This window comes from Erythrolamprus reginae, chromosome 3 (genome assembly GCF_031021105.1).
Source record: "Erythrolamprus reginae isolate rEryReg1 chromosome 3, rEryReg1.hap1, whole genome shotgun sequence".
Taxonomy (NCBI): Eukaryota; Metazoa; Chordata; class Lepidosauria; order Squamata; family Dipsadidae; genus Erythrolamprus; species Erythrolamprus reginae.
In genome coordinates, this window is record NC_091952.1 from 26977104 (window position 1) to 26995594 (window position 18491).

General features: G+C 40.5%; 1 protein-coding gene across 1 annotated transcript in view; it reads left to right on the forward strand.

The window, feature by feature from the left end:
• PTGIS (prostaglandin I2 synthase) overlaps positions 1 to 18491 on the forward strand; it is a 59834-nt gene that overhangs the window by 27352 nt on the left and 13991 nt on the right. The window contains exons 5-6 of the mRNA XM_070744640.1: positions 7394 to 7548; positions 13525 to 13706. Of these exons, the coding sequence (XP_070600741.1) occupies positions 7394 to 7548; positions 13525 to 13706 (337 nt within the window). The remainder of the gene's footprint in view (positions 1 to 7393; positions 7549 to 13524; positions 13707 to 18491) is intronic.

Below are 18491 nucleotides of genomic sequence, written 5' to 3' on the forward strand. Positions count from 1 at the left end.
CTGGCCCTCTGGTGCTCTGGAGAATAGAGTGGCCCCCTCCTCTCTGTGGCAACCCCTCATATACCTATATACAGCTATCATGTCCCCTCTGGCCCTCCTTTTCTCTAGGCTATCCATGCCCAGTTCCCACAATCTGTCTTCGTAAGTCTTGGTTAATCTTAACAGAAGCAAAGTAAATGGGGGAGCCAAATCCACTCAGCGACTGTGTTACTCACTTAACAACTGCAGCAATTCACTTAACTGTGGTTAGAATGCAGTATTGCAGGCTACGTCTGCTGACTGCCGGCTGACTGCAGTTTGGCAGTTCAATATACGTATTGTTTGCTTGTATGTTGTGACCCGCCTTGGGTCCCCGGAGAGGAGCGGCATACAAGTCTAAATATTATTATTATTATTATTATTATTATTATTATTATTATTATTATTATTTAAAAATTGTTTAAGTTTCACATTTAAAAAAGGACACAAAAGGGGGTGGGATACGGGTCCAAAGAGATATAACTGATAAACAGGTAATTACATCATTGTGCAGATGGTTCTGTAGTTTAGAAAAAATTGTGAGTGATACGGTTATATTTACCAAGTAACATACCCTGTTTCCCCGATAGTAAGACACCCCCGATTATAAGACGTCTCGGGGGTTTCAGGGGGGTTGGCTAATATAAGCCGTACCCCGAAAGTAAGACATATGTCTTACTTTCGGGGAAACACGGGGGTATTGCCGCCTCCCTCTCATCTAGCTGCGCGCCGCCTCCTGCCCACGTCCGCACCGTCCCCCTCTCCATACGTCACCGCGTCTGCCACCTCCCTCTGATCTTAATGAGTGCCACCTCCTGCCCACTTCCGCCCCGCCCCCCCTCCATACGTCACCACGCCTTCCCCCTCTCCATACGTCATCGTGCCATCCCCTGCACTTGTCACTGCCGCCTCCTGCTTAAAATACGGTAATGCACACAGTATTAATCATACATCAGTAAAACATACACACTGGCATACTGGGGTATCATCTGCTGTTTTGGGGTGAATACAATACTGTTCAGGTTGTTAATAAATGTTAATTTTATGGTTAAAACAAAAAATTTGACAATTTTTTTTCCAATATAAGACATACCCCGAAAGTAAGACATAGTGGGGCTTTTGGGGATAAAAAGAAAGTAAGACACTGTCTTACTTTCGGGGAAACACGGTATATACATCAATTATGTACATTGTGTATTAAATAACAGTTGGCTAATAATGAGTATTGCGCCGTTATATTAGACCCGAAAATTAGAAAATGAAAGAAAAGGAAATAAAAAGTCAAGTAAGAATATAGATGAGGGAGGAACTGATATAGAAAGAAGAAAGAGAAAAGAAAAAGACGTTCGCCGACGTTTGTAGTAAGTGCGACATTATAGTAATTTGGAGCAGTTGGTGTAGGTAATAGAGAGAGAAATATAAAAATTTAGTGTGAAAATAAATTTAATTAGGAGTAGTTGAAAAATTGAGAGAAAAAGAAATAATATTACATATTTAGAATCAAATTGATTATTGTCGGTGTTTGGATTACTTATAATAGAAACATAGAAGACTGGCGGCAGAAAAAGACCTCATGGTCCATCCAGTCTGCCCTTATACTATTTCCTGTATTTTATCTTAGGATGGATATATGTTTATCCCAGGCATGTTTACATTCAATTACTGTGGATTTACCAACCACGTCTGCTGGGAGTTTGTTCCAAGGATCTACTAGTCTTTCAGTAAAATAATATTTTCTCATGTTGCTTCTGACCTTTCCCCCAACTAACTTCAGATTGTGTCCCCTTGTTCTTGTATTCACTTTCCTATTAAAAGCACTTCCCTCCTGAACCTTATTTAACCCTTTAACATAGTATATAATGTTTTAATAGTATATAATGTTTTTGTTTAGAACCGTCAAAGATGATGATGATGATGATGATTAATAATAATAATAATAATAATAATAATAATAATAAATAATAATGTTGGTCGTAAGTTGAGGACTACCTGTTCCTGTTCTTCTCTCTGAGTTAAACAACAGTGTAGTGCCAGAAGGAAAAGAAATGTGGCACAGCTCCCACTTGCTTTGCTTGCTTTCTCAGTGTCTGTATATGATCAAACTATAAAAACAAAGAAACTAACAAAAGCCGAACAGGGCAAGTAGTTCCAATGAGCTCGTTTGGCTCTTCTGGTATTTGGAAAGGGTTCTGCACTTTGTCATTAAACAAAGAAATTGAAATCTACTTCTCTTTCTTATAGTCAAGATTTCAGTTATCTCCTCTCACACAATGGAGCTACCAAGCTGCAGAATGTTGATAAAAATGTTTATTGAATGGCTGCACATGAATGACCTTCATGCAACATGCACGGGAAATGTCATGAAAGAGCAACAAGCCCATTTCAGCTGAACATTTTAAGCACGTAGGGGATCAAAGAATAATCATGATCACATTTCAGAATGTGAAATGCGCAATCCAATTTCTATACACAACCCAATTTCTTGTCCAAACCGTACTGTAGATTTCATTGTAAACTACTAAGAGATGTGTCCAATTATGGCTTTTAGAATGAGAGAATATTATTCTTCTCTTTCTGATTAATTTGCTAAATGTCTTCCAAGTACTGCTGCCTTGTATATAAGGATTAGAAGGGAGCTTGGAGATCATCTAGTCCAGGGGTAGGCACAGTTGGCTCTTCTATGACTTGTGGACTTCAGCTCCTAGAATTCCTCAGCCAATCAGGCTAGCTCAAAAATTCTGGGAGTTGAAGTCCACATGTCATGGAAGAGCCAACTTTGGCTACCCCTGATCTAGTCCGGGGTCTCCAACTTTGGCAACTTTAAGACTTGTAGACTTCATAGAAACATAGAAGACTGACGGCAGAAAAAGACCTCATGGTCCATCTAGTCTGCCCTTATACTATTTCCTGTATTTTATCTTACAATTGATATATGTTTATCCCAGGCATGTTTACATTCAGTTACTGTGGATTTACCAACCACGTCTGCTGGAAGTTTATTCCAAGGATCTACTACTCTTTCAGTAAAATAATATTTTCCCATGTTGCTTTTGATCTTTCCCCCAACTAACTTCAGATTGTGTCCCCTTGTTCTGTGTTCACTTTCCTATTAAAAACACTTCCCTCCTGAACCTTATTTAACCCTTTGACATATTTAAATGTTTCGATCATGTCCCCCCTTTTCCTTCTGTCCTCCAGACTATACAGATTGAGTTCATTAAGTCTTTCCTGATACGTTTTATGCTTAAGACCTTCCACCATTCTTGTAGCCCGTCTTTGGACCCGTTCAATTTTGTCAATATCTTTTTGTAGGTGAGGTCTCCAGAACTGAACACAGTATTATTCCAAATGTGGTCTCACCAGCGCTCTATATAAGCCGCCCCGAGTCTTCGGAGAGGGGCGGCATACAAATCTAAGTAATAAAATAAATAAAATAAATAAATAAATATAAGGGGATCACAATCTCCCTCTTCCTGCTTGTTATACCTCTAGCTATGCAGCCATTTCAACTCCCAGAGTTCCTCAGCCAGCAAAACAAAGCTGGCTGAGGAACTCTGGGAGTTGAAGTCCACGAGTCTTACAGTTGCCAAGGTGGAAGACCCTTGATCTAGTCCAATTCAGTGGTTTTAAGAACCGGTAATGCCACTGGTGGGAGGCTCCATCCACCCACCCACATGTGCAGAAGTGTTGCATGTGTGTGAGAGAGCACATACTATTGTATACATTATTAAAATATGCTCCAAAGTTGGCCTCTAGCCAATCTTTAACATCTCCAGCTAAGGAGAGTCCATTATCTCCTGAGATTTTCTGTTCCACTGTTGAACATTTTTTTATTGTTAGGAAAATGCTTTCCAGTTAGGACCTACTTCTCTGCAATTTAAATCTATTATTCTTATCCTCTTTTCTGAACAATTCTGCCTGGCATCCTTTGAGTCACTTGAAAATTGCCATCATGTTTTCCTGAAGACAGATAAATAGATCCAAATCACTCCATGTTTCTGGGTACCTTATCATATTGTTTGTTTTTCTAGGGACATGCTGTGGTACATTAATGTAGATGGTTTTTGTTGTTTTAATGTTTTATGTTTTAACTGATGCCTTATAGTTTTTAAAGCTATCCTCTGGTAAAGTTACTCTGTGATAAGATGGGTGGCCAATAAATTTGATAGACAGACAGACAGAGAAGCAGACAGATAGTTTTATAGTTTTTAAAATAAATTTATATGTCTCTTAATTTTTGATTGGGTGCTGGCCAGAGTTGTCTGAAGATGGGTGACTGTTTAAGGGTTTAAATTAAATTAAATAAATGTTCCAGTTTGTCAATGCCCTTCCTAAAATATAGTGCCTAATACCAGACACAATATTATGTATCAGCTTGTGATATACCAGGATATACAGAACATATCCATACTGGATATCATACTATTATATACTGTTTCCTAAGTGAAAAACTCTATTTGTTTAAAATTCATTTTCTGCTTCCTAGCCAGTGATGGGCTCCTATGGGTATGGTCAGGTACGCAGTACCAGTAGCAAAATTTTGGTCAGGTGCACAGTACCGGTAGCAAAATTTTTATTTTTATTTCTCTTTTTCCGTTCTGAGCTCTGGCTATGTTTTCCCTATTGCAGTAAAAGAGTTTGAATGTGTATAATTTTAGAAGAGCTGTGCATGTGTGTGTGTACATACACTTTACATAGTAGATAATCAGGGGTGGGCTACTGCCCAGACGCGGGAGAACACAGTGGGGCAGCGAAAATGGAGCTCCAGAACACCCAATTTGCACTGAAATAAGTTAAATGTCAGCGTTCCAGTCCAAACAAAATGCATAAGCCACACCCCACAGTGTGGTAGTAAATGTTTTGGTAGCCCATCACTGTTCCTAGCTATTATTCTAGCTCATCTGGATCATCTAGAACATTTCCCCTAAAGACTTTGCTATCTATGTTTTTGGAAGTATCTGCACATATTTCACATGTTGCAAGTTTGATATTTTCTAAACCTTGATTTTATAAATGTGTTTAAACAATACAGAGCCTAGCCTGGAGACTTATTGTATGCTTCTTGATGTAGTGATGTAGAATAATTGACATACATTCTTAGGGTACAATTGTTCAACCGTGCAGAGTCTCCTACTATTTGAAGTCTCTTAGCCGCTGAGAACAGCTTTCAAAGGAGTAAATGTTGATAAGTAAACATAGCACTGCTCCTTTTTTCCAGAGGAAGGGCTTTCTTTAATGCAAGGTTTAGAAATGAATCCAGACCAAGATTTCAATGTAGCATTTTTCAGTAAGTGAGCCAAACAGTGTTTGGGGAAGAGCTTTAGGAGAGACAGCCTATGAATGAAGGCAAACATTTGTGTCTTGTTAAATACTGGACAAGCTCAAAGGTAGAATAATGTTGCAGGATCCAATCTAGGTCCGTCACCGGGACCAGAGGTTTTCTGAGCTTTTGGACTCGTAACAGAACCCATCTTCAGGGCTAGAGAGAAGTTCTCTAAAGATGGGCTCCAGCACAAGCTCGAAAGCTCAGAAGATAAAACCTCTGGTTAAGACCTTCCACCATTCTTGTAGTCCGTTTTTGGACCCGTTCAATTTCGTCAATATCTTTTTGTAGGTGAGGTCTCCAGAACTGGAATACTGTGTTCAGTTCTGGAGACCTCACCTACAAAAAGATATTGACAAAATTGAACAGGTCCAAAGACGGGCTACAAGAATGGTGGAAGGTCTTAAGCATAAAACGTATCAGGAAAGACTTAATGAACTCAATCTGTATAGTCTGGAAGACAGAAGGAAAAGGGGGGACCTGATCGAAACATTTAAATGTGTTAAAGGGTTAAATAAGGTTCAGGAGGGAAGTGTTTTTAATAGGAAAGTGAACACAAGAACAAGGGGACACAATCTGAAGTTAGTTGGGGGAATGATCAAAAGCAACATGAGAAAATATTATTTTACTGAAAGAGTAGTAGATCCTTGGAACAAACTTCCAGCAGACGTGGTTGGTAAATCCACAGTAACTGAATTAAAACATGCCTGGGATAAACATATATCCATTGTAAGATAAAATACAGGAAATAGTATAAGGGCAGACTAGATGGACCATGAGGTCTTTTTCTGCCGTCAGTCTTCTATGTTTCTATGTTTCTATGGTCCTGATGACTGACCTAGATTGGAAAAATTATCTTGCACAGAAACTGTACAAAAACTCTACCTCAGTGGTTCCCAACCTGGGGTCCATGCCCCACAGGGGGCCAATTTTATTTTTAATGGGGGAAGTTGGAACCTTGTTTAAACCAAGTTATTGGCCTTTTAAGCTTCTTCCGTGTGAGTAGGAGTTCATTTTTTGAATAGTAAGAACTATATGTCATGGGGGTGAGGGGGGGATCAGGATTTTAGAGATGCTTAGGTGGGGCAGGGCAAAAAAAAGGTTGAGAACCACTGCCCTACCTCTGTGGCATTTTAAAATAATTGTTTTAATTCCCTTCCCTTCCTAACCTTGCAGAGCTGGATTCTTGACATTGTATGGAAACGAAAGCAAGAGTTATGAAGACATTAACTGTCAAGCTAAAGATCGAGCTCTAACTCCCTCCCTTTACCACTATCTTACCCAATCTTTTTGACACTGATTTTGTGCAAGATAATTTTTTCATGGACCAAGGGAGGGGAAGAGCACACAACCTATATCCAGTGTATGCACAGTTTTGCATGCTTGCCACTCACTACAAGCTGTGCAGGCCGGTTCCTAACAGGCTATGGACCGGTACCAGTCTGTGGGTCAGAGATTGGGTGCCCCTGCTGTAGTTTCAAGGAGCTGTACTCAAATTGAGAGAGAAGAAGGCGATAGGAGTGGCTGGTTACATTTTCAACAGAGGAGCTTGTTTAGCATTGTGTTGTAATCCCAACACATCTGAAAGATTTAATTTTAATTTTAATTTTATTTTTTTTATTTTTATTTTAATTTTTTTAATTTTAATTTTAATTATTTTAATTTTAATTTTAATTTTAATTTTAATTTTAATTTTAATTTTAATTTTAATTTATAAATTTCCCAATTCCTTGCGGACTCAGGGCGACGATACCAGACTGGAAAAGTGAAAAATAGAGGACAAAACGTTTAAATTTGCATGCCACCCAATCCCAAAGGATTATAATAGAGGGGAAAATATCATCTCTATACAAAACAAATGGTATACAATGTCAGGGATTTACTTTATCTATTCCAAAGAACTGTGATATTTACAGTCTACGGAGAGGGGCGGCATACAGATCCAATTAATAATAATAATAATAATAATAATAATAATAATAATAATAATAATATCGTATAATGGCATTTTTAAATAATTGTTTTAATCCCCTTCCCTTCCTAACCTTGCAGAGCTGGATTCCTGACATTGTATGGAAATGAAAGCGAGAATTATGAAGACGTTAGCTGTCAAGCTAAAGATCGAGCTCATTCGATGGAAGTTTATAATGCATATTATAAATTAGACCGATTTTTGATGAAAGCTGCCCGATCAACTTTAAGTGCAGGTGGGTGTCATTGGTAAAGAAATATCACTTTTAAAATTCTAATGCTTTGAAACCTGTCCTAAAGTAAAATTTACTTCTTAGAATTGAAACCAGAGCTATACAGTGATCCCTCGATTAGCACGGTCTCGATTAGTGCGAAACGCTACAACACGTTTTTTCAAAAAATATTAATTAAAAAATACTCCACGGTTTTTTTTTGCTATACCACGGTTTTTCCCACCCGATGACGTCATACGTCATCACTAAGAGTCACTTCTCTGTCTCTTTCTCTTTCTTTCCTGTCATTCTCTGCTTCAATCATTTTCTCATTTCTCTTTTTCTCCCCTTTTTTCTATCATTTCTCTCTCTCTTTCTTCCTCTCTCACACTCTCTTCCTCCCTTCTCTCTCCCCCCCTCCACTTGCCCACGAGAAGAAAAAAAGCAACCTCTGCCGGGCAGCTCCCCTTGTGCCCCCGCTTTGTGCCTGCCTCTTTTGGGGATTTTTTTTTCTTTTCTTTTTTGCGCTGGCGGCGGGAGCTGTTGGGGAGGGCTCTGCCGGGAAGGGCTGTGTCAGCGGCGAGGTGGCCGCGCCGTTATTGGAGGCAACAGCGGAGCCCGGCACTGGGGCCATGCGAGGCTGTTCATCCAGGGGGGCGTGGACTGGCAAGTCGCCCTCCTTTCTCTCTCTTTCTCTCTCTTATACCACACCGGTAACAGGGAGAGAAAGAGAGAGAGCGGAGGGCACCTTGCCGGTCCACGCCCCCCTGGATGAGCGGCTCCGCATGGCCCCAGCGCCGCCCAGGCAAAGGGGAAACCCCAAGATCGCTTGCCGCTTGCCGCTTGCCGTATTGCAGCGAAGGAGGCGAAGCAAGGCTCCAAGCTGCAATACGGCAAGCGGCAAGCGGCAAGCGATCTTGGGGTTTCCCCTTTGCATGTGGGCGGCGGGGAAGACCAAGGGAAGGTTCCTTCGGCCGCCCAACAGCTGATCTGCTCCGCAGCGCGGCAGCAGCGAGGAGCCGAAGATGGGGTTTCCCCTTTGCCTGGGCAACGGGGAAACCCCATCTTCAGCTCCTCGCTGCTTCCACGCTGCGGAGCAGATCAGCTGTTGGGCGGCCGAAGGAACCTTCCCTTGGTCTTCCCTGCCGCCCACACGCAAACTCCACCATCTGTGCATGTGCGGCCATGAAAAAATGGCACGCATGCGCAGATGGTGTTTTTACTTCCGCACCACTATAACGCGGAAATCGATTAGCGCGGGAGGTCTTGGAACGTAATCCCCGCGCTAATCGAGGGATCACTGTACTATATATCTGCAGTGTATTTACGCTTCTTATTTAAATGCAACTGTAATTTAATTAAAGGTAATATTTAATTTTTGAGTGGTATGTGCAGCAAAACAATCTAATAGTTAATTATGAGCAAGTGCTGATTAATAATTAGGGAATTGGAAACCAGGAGACTTAAGTTCTAATCCCATTTTAGGCATGAAAGCCATTTGGTAACCAAGGGCAAATAATTCTCTTTCAATACAAGCCATCTCACAGGATTATTCATTAAAAAGTTATTCATAAAAATGATAAAGGTAGGATAAAATATTTTTAAATAACATATTGGTAGATCGTAATAATGTTTGACAAAATGACAGATTGTTCATAAATTTCTTCACTTCAGAAGATGTATCTGAATTAGATAATTGTATTCTCCAAAAACATATGTTATATAGAAATATATGTAATGGAAAGTTAAATGATGTGATCATTTTAAGATCTATTTCAAAGTATAAGGTGTGTGTGTGTGTTATAGATTTATTGATTTTTCAGAGTGACATCTGTCTTTGGAAGACCATGGTGTGAATCCATTCAAACCTCACCCACATGTAGATAATTGAGATGGATGGATGGATGGATAGATGGATGGATGGGCAGATAGGTAGGTAGGTAGGTAGCAGTTAGAACAGAACAAAATAACAGAATAGAATAACAGAGTTGAAAGGGACCTTGGAGGTCGTCTAATCCAACCCCTGCTTAGGCAAGAAACTATACCACAAACGTTTATCCAACATTTTCTTAAAAACTTCCAGTGTTGGAGCATTCACAACTTCTGGAGGCAAGTTGTTCCACAGATTAATTGTTCTAACTGTCAGGAAATTTCTCCTCAGTTCTAAGTTGCTTCTCTCCTTGATTAGTTTCCACCCACTGCTTCTTGTCCTACCCTTAGGTGCTTTGGAGAATAGCTTCATTCCCTCTTCTTTGTAGCAGCCCCCGAGATATAGAAACATAGAAGACTGACGGCAGAAAAAGACCTCATGGTCCATCTAGTCTGCCCTTATTTCCTGTATTTTATCTTACAATGGATATATGTTTATCCCAGGCATGTTTAAATTCAGTTACTGTGGATTTACCAACCACGTCTTCTGGAAGTTTGTTCCAAGGATCTACTACTCTTTCAGTAAAATAATATTTTCTCATGTTGCCTTTGATCATTTCCCCAACTAACTTCAGATTGTGTCCCCTTGTTCTTGTGTTCACTTTCCTATTAAAAACACTTCCCTCCTGAACCTTATTTAACCCTTTAACATATTTAAATGTTTCGATCATGTCCCCCCTTTTCCTTCTGTCCTCCAGACTATACAGTCTGGAGGACAGTTATGAGTTCATTAAGTCTTTCCTGATACGTTTTATGCTTAAGATATTGGAACACTGATATCATGTCTCCCCATTTTTTCATTAAAAGAAGATGAAGATGAAAAAATAAAAGAAGATAGATGAACGGACAGATGGAAGGATAGAAAGACAGACAGTATAGAGCTTCTGTTTTTAAATTCATGTTTATATTTACCGTATGCCTAGTATTTTAATAGGAGCATCATAGCTGTTACTTCTCTTTTAAAGAGAACAAAAGAAGCAAAAAAACTCTATAAAACTGCTGAGTAAATGTGATTAATTAATAGAAAAATGCAACCTCATAAAAGAGGTAGTGATAGTAATCTTATTGTTGTTGGTGAAGTTTTTTCTTCCTGAAAGAGTAGTAAAACTTCATCATTTAAATGCCCCCCTGGGAAAAAGGAATTTACAAGAGGAAATTTACAGACAGTAGATGGCGCCATTGTGCCACCTTTTAGATCCTTTTCCTTACAGGGAGTTCAAATGGACAGGTCCATCCAGCTTTCTTCAGCTTGCAGGATGAGATAATAGGATAATTTTATAATGATTCTGTCAGTGTTTTCAGTCCAAGCTTACAATATAAGCAGAACAGTCTTTCTTGGCAGTGTTTTAATTAGTACAGTGGTATCTCTACTTATGAATTTAATTTGTTCTGTGACCAGGTTCTTAAGTAGAAAAGTTTGTAAGAAGAAGCATTTTTTCCCATAGGAATCAATGTAAAAGCAAATAATGCATGCGATTGGGGAAACCACAGGGGGTTGGGGTGGAGGCCCTGTTTCCTTCCAGGAGATTCCTAGAGAGGCCCCACAGAGGCTTCTCCACTCCTTTTCCGGCCCTGTTTCTGGCAAGGAGATTCCTAGAGAGACCCCATGGAGGCTTCTCCACGCATTTGCGGCCCTGTTTCCGCCCAGGATATTCCTAGAGAGGCCCCACTGAGGCTTCTCCCTGTCTTTTCTGGCCCTGTTTCCTCCCGGGAGATTCCTAGAGAGGCCCCACGGAGGCGTCTCCCTGCCTTCTCCGGTTACAGTTTTGGAGGCTCGGGTTTGTAAGTGGAAAATGGTTCTTGAAAAGAGGCAAATCAATCTTGAAAAAAAAACGGTTCTTATCTTGAAAAGTTCATAAGTAGTGGCATTCTTAGGTAGAGGTACCACTGTAAAAGTGTTTGAAAGAAAAAAAATACTCGTAAGTAGCAGGATACTCCAGAAAATATGGTAATTGAGGCTTGACTCCTATACCTTTATTTTCTGAGAAGTGGAAATTACTTCTGAGTAGATATGCCTCAATGAGAGCCAGATTGATGAAGTGTCAGGCAAGAAACTATGAGGGGGGGGGGGGGGAGAAGTGAGAAAAAAAAGAAAAGAAAAAAGAGAGGAGAAAAAAAAGGAAATCCATAGATTGTATTATTTAGGGGAAATAGATAATGTACAGCGAAATCATGCATAAATGTCTATCAATTATTACGGCACCTTTTCAAACAAACACAGAAAATATCCATCACAAATAATTGTGCTTCCCACAGCAATGTATCTGGGAGGTACAGCTTATAGAGAATGAAGAAATAAACTTGTGTATGCACCAGTTCTGTTAATGAATGTCTGTGAGAGACTCTGTAGATGCCACTATACCTCCTACCAGTAATGGGCAGCCAAAATTTTTACTACCACACTGCGGGTGTGGCTTATTTTGTGGGTGTGCCTTAATGGTCATGTGACTGGGTAGGAGTGGCTTGCTGGCCTTCTGATCAGGTGGGAGTGGCTTGAACGATCCTCATCATTCAAGTGAATTGTTAAGTTCTCGACTTACAATCTTACCAGTGTCGCTCACTGGGGAGATAGTTTGCTTCGTGTCTCCCGTGCTCTCCTTCCTGGGTTGCCTCCCCACCTCTGGCTGGGTAGCTAGGTGAACGGGTGCTGCCAGAAACATAAATGCTGCCAGCGCCACTTCCACCCATGCCTTCTGCATGCACCTCAGGCAGGAAGTGGCCATGTGAGGCTGGAAGGGATCTGGGCAGGAGAGAGGGAAGTTTGTCCGAGGCCAGGAAGGAGGAAAGAGGAAAAAAGCAAGGAGCACAGACGCAGCAGCAGCAGCAGCAGGGAAAAAAAAAAGGAGAGCTGAGCTGAGACCAGTAATCCAGGAAGTGACCGCTGGAGCTGCATACACATCTTCATTTCCGCCGGTGGAACTGCATTCCACCCCGTCCTGCCTGCTGCCCACCCCTGCCTTCTACCTGTGGTCCCAGGTTGATAAGCGGCAGCCTCACTAATCACATGCAGCTTGTTTGCCTACCCCTCCGTCCCTCCCTTCTCTTTCCTCCTTTCTTCCTCCGAGTTCTTGATCCCTGATCTAATCCATAGAAAAGTCTTTCTCAGCCTGATATCTACTACATGCACAGGGTGTGCAAGTAATCAAGGTATACAAGACCTAAAAATAAATACATCCTGAGTGAACCGAGCTAAAAACTCAGACATAATGTTTGGCTTTGAGGATCGAATTCTTGATCACCCGTGAAATCCACCTGGCAGCATGATGGAAAGCTACTTTCATTTATTTATTATCCCTCTTCAGGAAAGAGAGAGGGAAGGACGGAGGAGAAAGGGGGGAGAGGGAGAAAGAAGGTGGGAGGAGAGAGAGAGAAAGAGAGAGAAATTTATTTTCATAAAATTCAATTCAATTTTCAATTCAATTTATTAGATTTGTATGCCGCCCCTTTCCGTAGACTCGGGGTGGCTCACAACAATAATAACACAATATATAGCAAATCTAATAATTAAAAGTCATTAAAAACCCCTTATTAAAAAGAACGCATACACACAAACATACCATACATAAACTGTATAGGCCCGGGGGAGATGTCTCAGTTCCCCCATGCCTGGTGGCAGAGGTGGGTTTTAAGAAGTTTATGAAAGACAAGGAGGGTGGGGGCAGTTCTAATCTCTGGGGGGAGCTAGTTCCAAAGGGTCGGGGCCGCCACAGAGAAGGCTCTTGCCCTGGGTCCCACCAGACAACATTGTTTAGTTGAGGGGACCCGGAGAAGGCCAACTATGTGGGACCTAACCGGTCGCTGGGATTCGTGCGGCAGAAGGCGGTCTCGGAGATATTCTAGCCCAATGCCATGAAGGGCATGTAATACATATGAATTATGTATTACGATGCAATGAAGGCCATGTAATACATAAAATAGGTAATAAAAATTGAGAACACCTCTACATTATAGAACGACCAATATGGTTGTTCCCAGAATAAAATAAGATAGGCATTCTAGTTTTATTGGAGGAAGGTCCCAAGAGTAACCACCTATCATCCATATTTATATATCTGGTACCTCTCTGTACAGGGGAAAAACAGAAATTTTACAACATCAGGAAGAATCTCTGGGACATTTTTTCTATGGAAAAACTGGACAGCAGAGCAAACCGAAGTGTTTGGTTGACCATCTATAAGGAACACTTGGTAAACCTTGGTGTGAATGAAGATATGCAAGCTAGAGCCATGGTGTTGCAACTCTGGAGCACTCAGGTACACGTGCAATTTTACTTCCTGTATTTCATCCTCTTTATGGTTTCTCAGTCTCAGGTTACATCCTCTTAACATGAACTATTTATATACCCAAAGAGTAGAGTTGGAAAAACATAGGCATGGCCCAGAATCAGTTGAAAAACATAAGGGATGGGTTCTAACTTGCCTCTTGCCGGTTTGCTTTCGCCCACACTGTGTGGCACATGCGTAGCGTTAAAAAAAAAATATTTTAAAAAATGCAAGGAAAAAAGCCAAACACAAGATGACGATGCATACGCAGTGCCGGAAATTCAGCTTTTACGCATGTGCAGAAGAAGAAAACCCCGGGAAAAAAATTCAGGGAAAAAATAGGGGGGGGGGATCCACCCTGCTCCCCCAAAAAAGATAGTGGTACCCACAGACCGGCACTGGCTGAACCGGTTCTGTGACATCATTGTGATGGCACCAGCGATTTTCTACTGATTCAAGCAAACCAGTCTGAACTGATAGGAACCCAACTCTGGTTGTACATTAATATCAATCTTGGATCATGGACCACTTGTTCCTTAATGACACTAATCTAATAAATAATAATAATAATAATAATGATGATGATGATGGCAGGACATAATGTCTATAGAGTTTCTCAAGAATCCAGGTGATGGCTGTTTCAAAGGTGCTTTTTCAAAGGCAGCTGGATTTTCCTTGGTTTTTTTCCTTGAAAATATTTCTACTCATCTAAGAAGGTTCTTATTTATTTATTTGTTTGTTTGTTCGTAATGAAGTATAGGATAGTAGTTTATATAAACATAATATAGAAAGTAATGATAAAAAAGGACAATAGAACAATAGGACAGGGATAGTAGGCACAATGGTGTGCTTATGCACACCCCTTACAGACCTCTTAGAAAAGGGGAGAGGTCAATGTTAGACAATCTAAGGTTGAAGATTTTGGGGTTTGGGGAAGAAACAACAGAGTCAGAAAGTGAATTCCAGGCGTGCATGAGAAATGAAATGTTTTTGGTGGGGTGGGACTAGAAAAGTCCAAATTGCCTTTTGAAAAAAGCACCTTTGGGGTAGGAAATACAGTGGTACCTCTACCTACGAACGCCTCTACTTACGAGCTTTTCTAGATAAGAACTGGGTGTTCAAGATTTTTTTGCCTCTTCTCAAGAACCATTTTCCACTTAAAAACCCAAGACTCCGAAACTGTAACCAGAAAAGGCAGGGAGAAGTCTCCGTGGGGCCTCTCTAGGAATCTCCTGGAAGGAAACAGGGCCTCTGCTTCCCTGTAGTTTCCCCAATCGCACACATTATTTGCTTTTACCTTGATTGCTATGGGAAAAATTACTTCTTACAAATTTTTCTACTTAAGAACCTGGTCACAGAATGAATTAGGTTCGTAAATAGAGGTACCACTGTACTTTTATCTCCAGACAGCTGGAGAGCTTTAGTGCGTTTCTCGAAGAGATAAACATTGAACACGGTAGGATGTAATGAGAGATGCTCTAATTTATCGTTTTTCAAACTTGGCAATTTTAAGATATGAAGTGAGTGACATAGGGGAAGGTTTGGTAGGGAAGGTTTGCCTATTTGCCGATGACTCTAAAGTGTGCAATAGGGTTGATATTCCTGGAGGGGTCTGTAATATGGTAAATGATTTAGCTTTACTAGATAAATGGTCAAAGCAATGGAAACTGCAGTTTAATATTTCCAAATGTAAAATAATGCACTTGGGGAAAAGGAATCCTCAATCTGAGTATTGCATTGGAAGTTCTGTGTTAGCAAAAACTTCAGAAGAGAAGGATTTAGAGGTAGTGATTTCTGACAGTCTCAAAATGGGTGAGCAGTGTGGTCGGGCGGTAGGAAAAGCAAGTAGGATGCTTGGCTGCATAGCTAGAGGTATAACAAGCAGGAAGAGGGAGATTGTGATCCCCTTATATAGAGCGCTGGTGAGACCACATTTGGAGTACTGTGTTCAGTTCTGGAGACCTCACCTACAAAAAGATATTGACAAAATTGAACGGTTCCAAAGACGGGCTACAAGAATGGTGGAAGGTCTTAAGCATAAAACGTATCAGGAAAGACTTAATGAACTCAATCTGTATAGTCTGGAGGACAGAAGGAAAAGGGGGGACATGATCGAAACATTTAAATATGTTAAAGGGTTAAATAAGGTTCGGGAGGGAAGTGTTTTTAATAGGAAAGTGAACACAAGAACAAGGGGACACAATCTGAAGTTAGTTGGGGGAAAGATCAAAAGCAACATGAGAAAATATTATTTTACTGAAAGAGTAGTAGATGCTTGGAACAAACTTCCAGCAGACATGGTTGGTAAATCCACAGTAACTGAATTTAAACATCCCTGGGATAAACATATATCCATTGTAAGATAAAATACAGGAAATAGTATAAGGGCAGACTAGATGGACCATGAGGTCTTTTTCTGCCGTCAGTCTTCTATGTTTCTATGAAGCCTTCAGCACCTAAAATTCCCTACCCAGCAAACTGACTGGGAATTCTGTGAGTTGAAGTCCACGCATCTTAAAGTTGCCAAGTTTGAAAATCTCCTGTTGTAATTCATGTAAAACAGGCTGGGAAGGTTGTTTTTTAACCTAGGTCTCATCAAGAAAAGAGGCCTGCATACTGCCAAAGATAAAGTTGAAACAAAGCAGAGATAGATTAGATTTAACTCCCGGAAAGAGTTGAAAGAGAGGCTGCAGTGTAAAGGCAGGATATGTTCAGTAAATTGGATGTACAGTAAGTTAGCTTATTTCCCCATTAGGAAGAAAGATTGAAAATAAAATCGTTATAATAATGTTAATAATATTATAATCATCATCATAATGGAAGAGAAGTCATTTATCAAAAGTAGACTAATGTTACATATAAAACTTTCCAGTTCTAGTTCTTTAGGTCTTTATGACTCTAGAGAAACCCTTGCAAGAAATCCGAAAGGAGTAGTTAAAAATATGGAGCTAAATACTCTGATGTTTTATAAGATGGCCTATACTTTTTTTACAGTGACAAATATGAATTTTACTCTGAGGAACCCCTTGAATCTGCATACCAAGGGTACACACACCTTTTGGGCACACCTAAAAAGAATAAAAAGTACTTGCCATCTCAATGTTTTTAAAAAGGACAGGTGAGATTAAAAGTTGGGTGAGGAACTCTGGGAGTTCAAATCCACAAGTCTTAAAGTAAGGTTGCAGACCCCTGTTTCTAGAGCATAGGGCCAAGGTAATTTGAGCAATCCTTTACCTGAGCATAAGGGAGCCAGGGACTTAGTATTGGATTCCAAGGGATCCAGTCACAGTCGTATTGGATTCCAAGGGATCCAGTCACAGTTATCAGCTATCAGAAATGAGAAAACTGTGTTTCTTCTACATCTTGGAGAGGCATTCTCCAAATTTATTTATTTATTTATTTATTTATTTATTTATTTATTTATTTATCTATCTATCTATATCTATCTATATCTATCTATCTTCTATCTATCTATCTATCTATCTATCTATCTATCTATCTATCTATCTATCTATCTATCTATCTATCTGTCTATTTAATTAATTTGTATGCCGCCCCTCTCTGTAGACTCGGGCCAGCTCACAGCAGTAATAGAAAACAATATATAATACAAATCTAATAATTAAAACTAAAAACTCATAATTTAAAAAACATGCACACAACATACCATACATAAACAGTATAGGCCTGGGGAAGTTATCTCAGTTCCCCCATGCCTGACGGCAGAGTTGGGTTTTAAGGAGTTTATGAAAGGCAAGGAGGGTGGGGGCAGTTATAATTTCTGGAGGGAACTGGTTCCAGAGGTTTGGGGCCACCACAGAGAAGGCTCTTCCCCTGGGACCCGCCAAACGACATTGTTTAGTCGACGGGACCTGAAAAAGGCCAACTCTGTGGGACCTAATCGGTCGCTGGGATTCGTGCGGCAGAAGGCGGTCCCGGAGATATTCTGGTACAATGCCACCTAGAGAGATCCTTTAGCTCAAAGTATCCTGATTTCTGGTGTGCAGGAACACCTTTATGGAAGCAAAACAAAATCAAGAGATAGAGCACAAACCTTTCATGCAGAGATCAGCTTTATGCTTTTGTGTTCCAAACAGGATGGAGAGATCTCTCTGAAACACTGAAAAGCTGCTTCACAGAGTGTAGATTATAGGTACTAACCTAAAAGTACAAGCAGCAAGCTTTAATTTAAGGTCTTGGTTATGTCCAGACCAGCGGAGGGTTGCACTTACCTGCAAACTGGTGCTCTACACGCACATCCACTTTATTTGGGTGCACAAGCGTGCATGTTCCTTGTGCTATTTTCCTTTCGCGCAAGCGCAGCATGAGCATACCCTTGCGAGATTTTGCTGCTACGCTGGAAGCAAAAAAGCCAAAAATATTAAGAAAAAAGATGGTGCCGCCTGATGGACGGCACCCTTGGTAGGAACCTGCCACTGGTCTAAACTATTAATAATTATTTCCCCACTGGTCCCTTTGTTTCCAAGCATATAATTGGAAGCCCTGCTCTAAAATATTTGATTTCCTGTCCCTCTCATAAATATCCTGACTTTGTTAGCAAATCTGCTCCCAAAGACACTCCTTGTTTCAGTTCTTATACATTGAAAAGAGACATTAAGAATTTTTAGAATCCAGCTTTCAAGACAGTGAGAGAGACTTCCCCTCCCTACAACATGAATAAATCCATTTGGTCACCACGTTTAATAATTAAAAGCCTGGATGCACTTCAGTTCTCTTGCCTCCGCCCCACTTTTAATGGCTGCACTTTAATTAAAA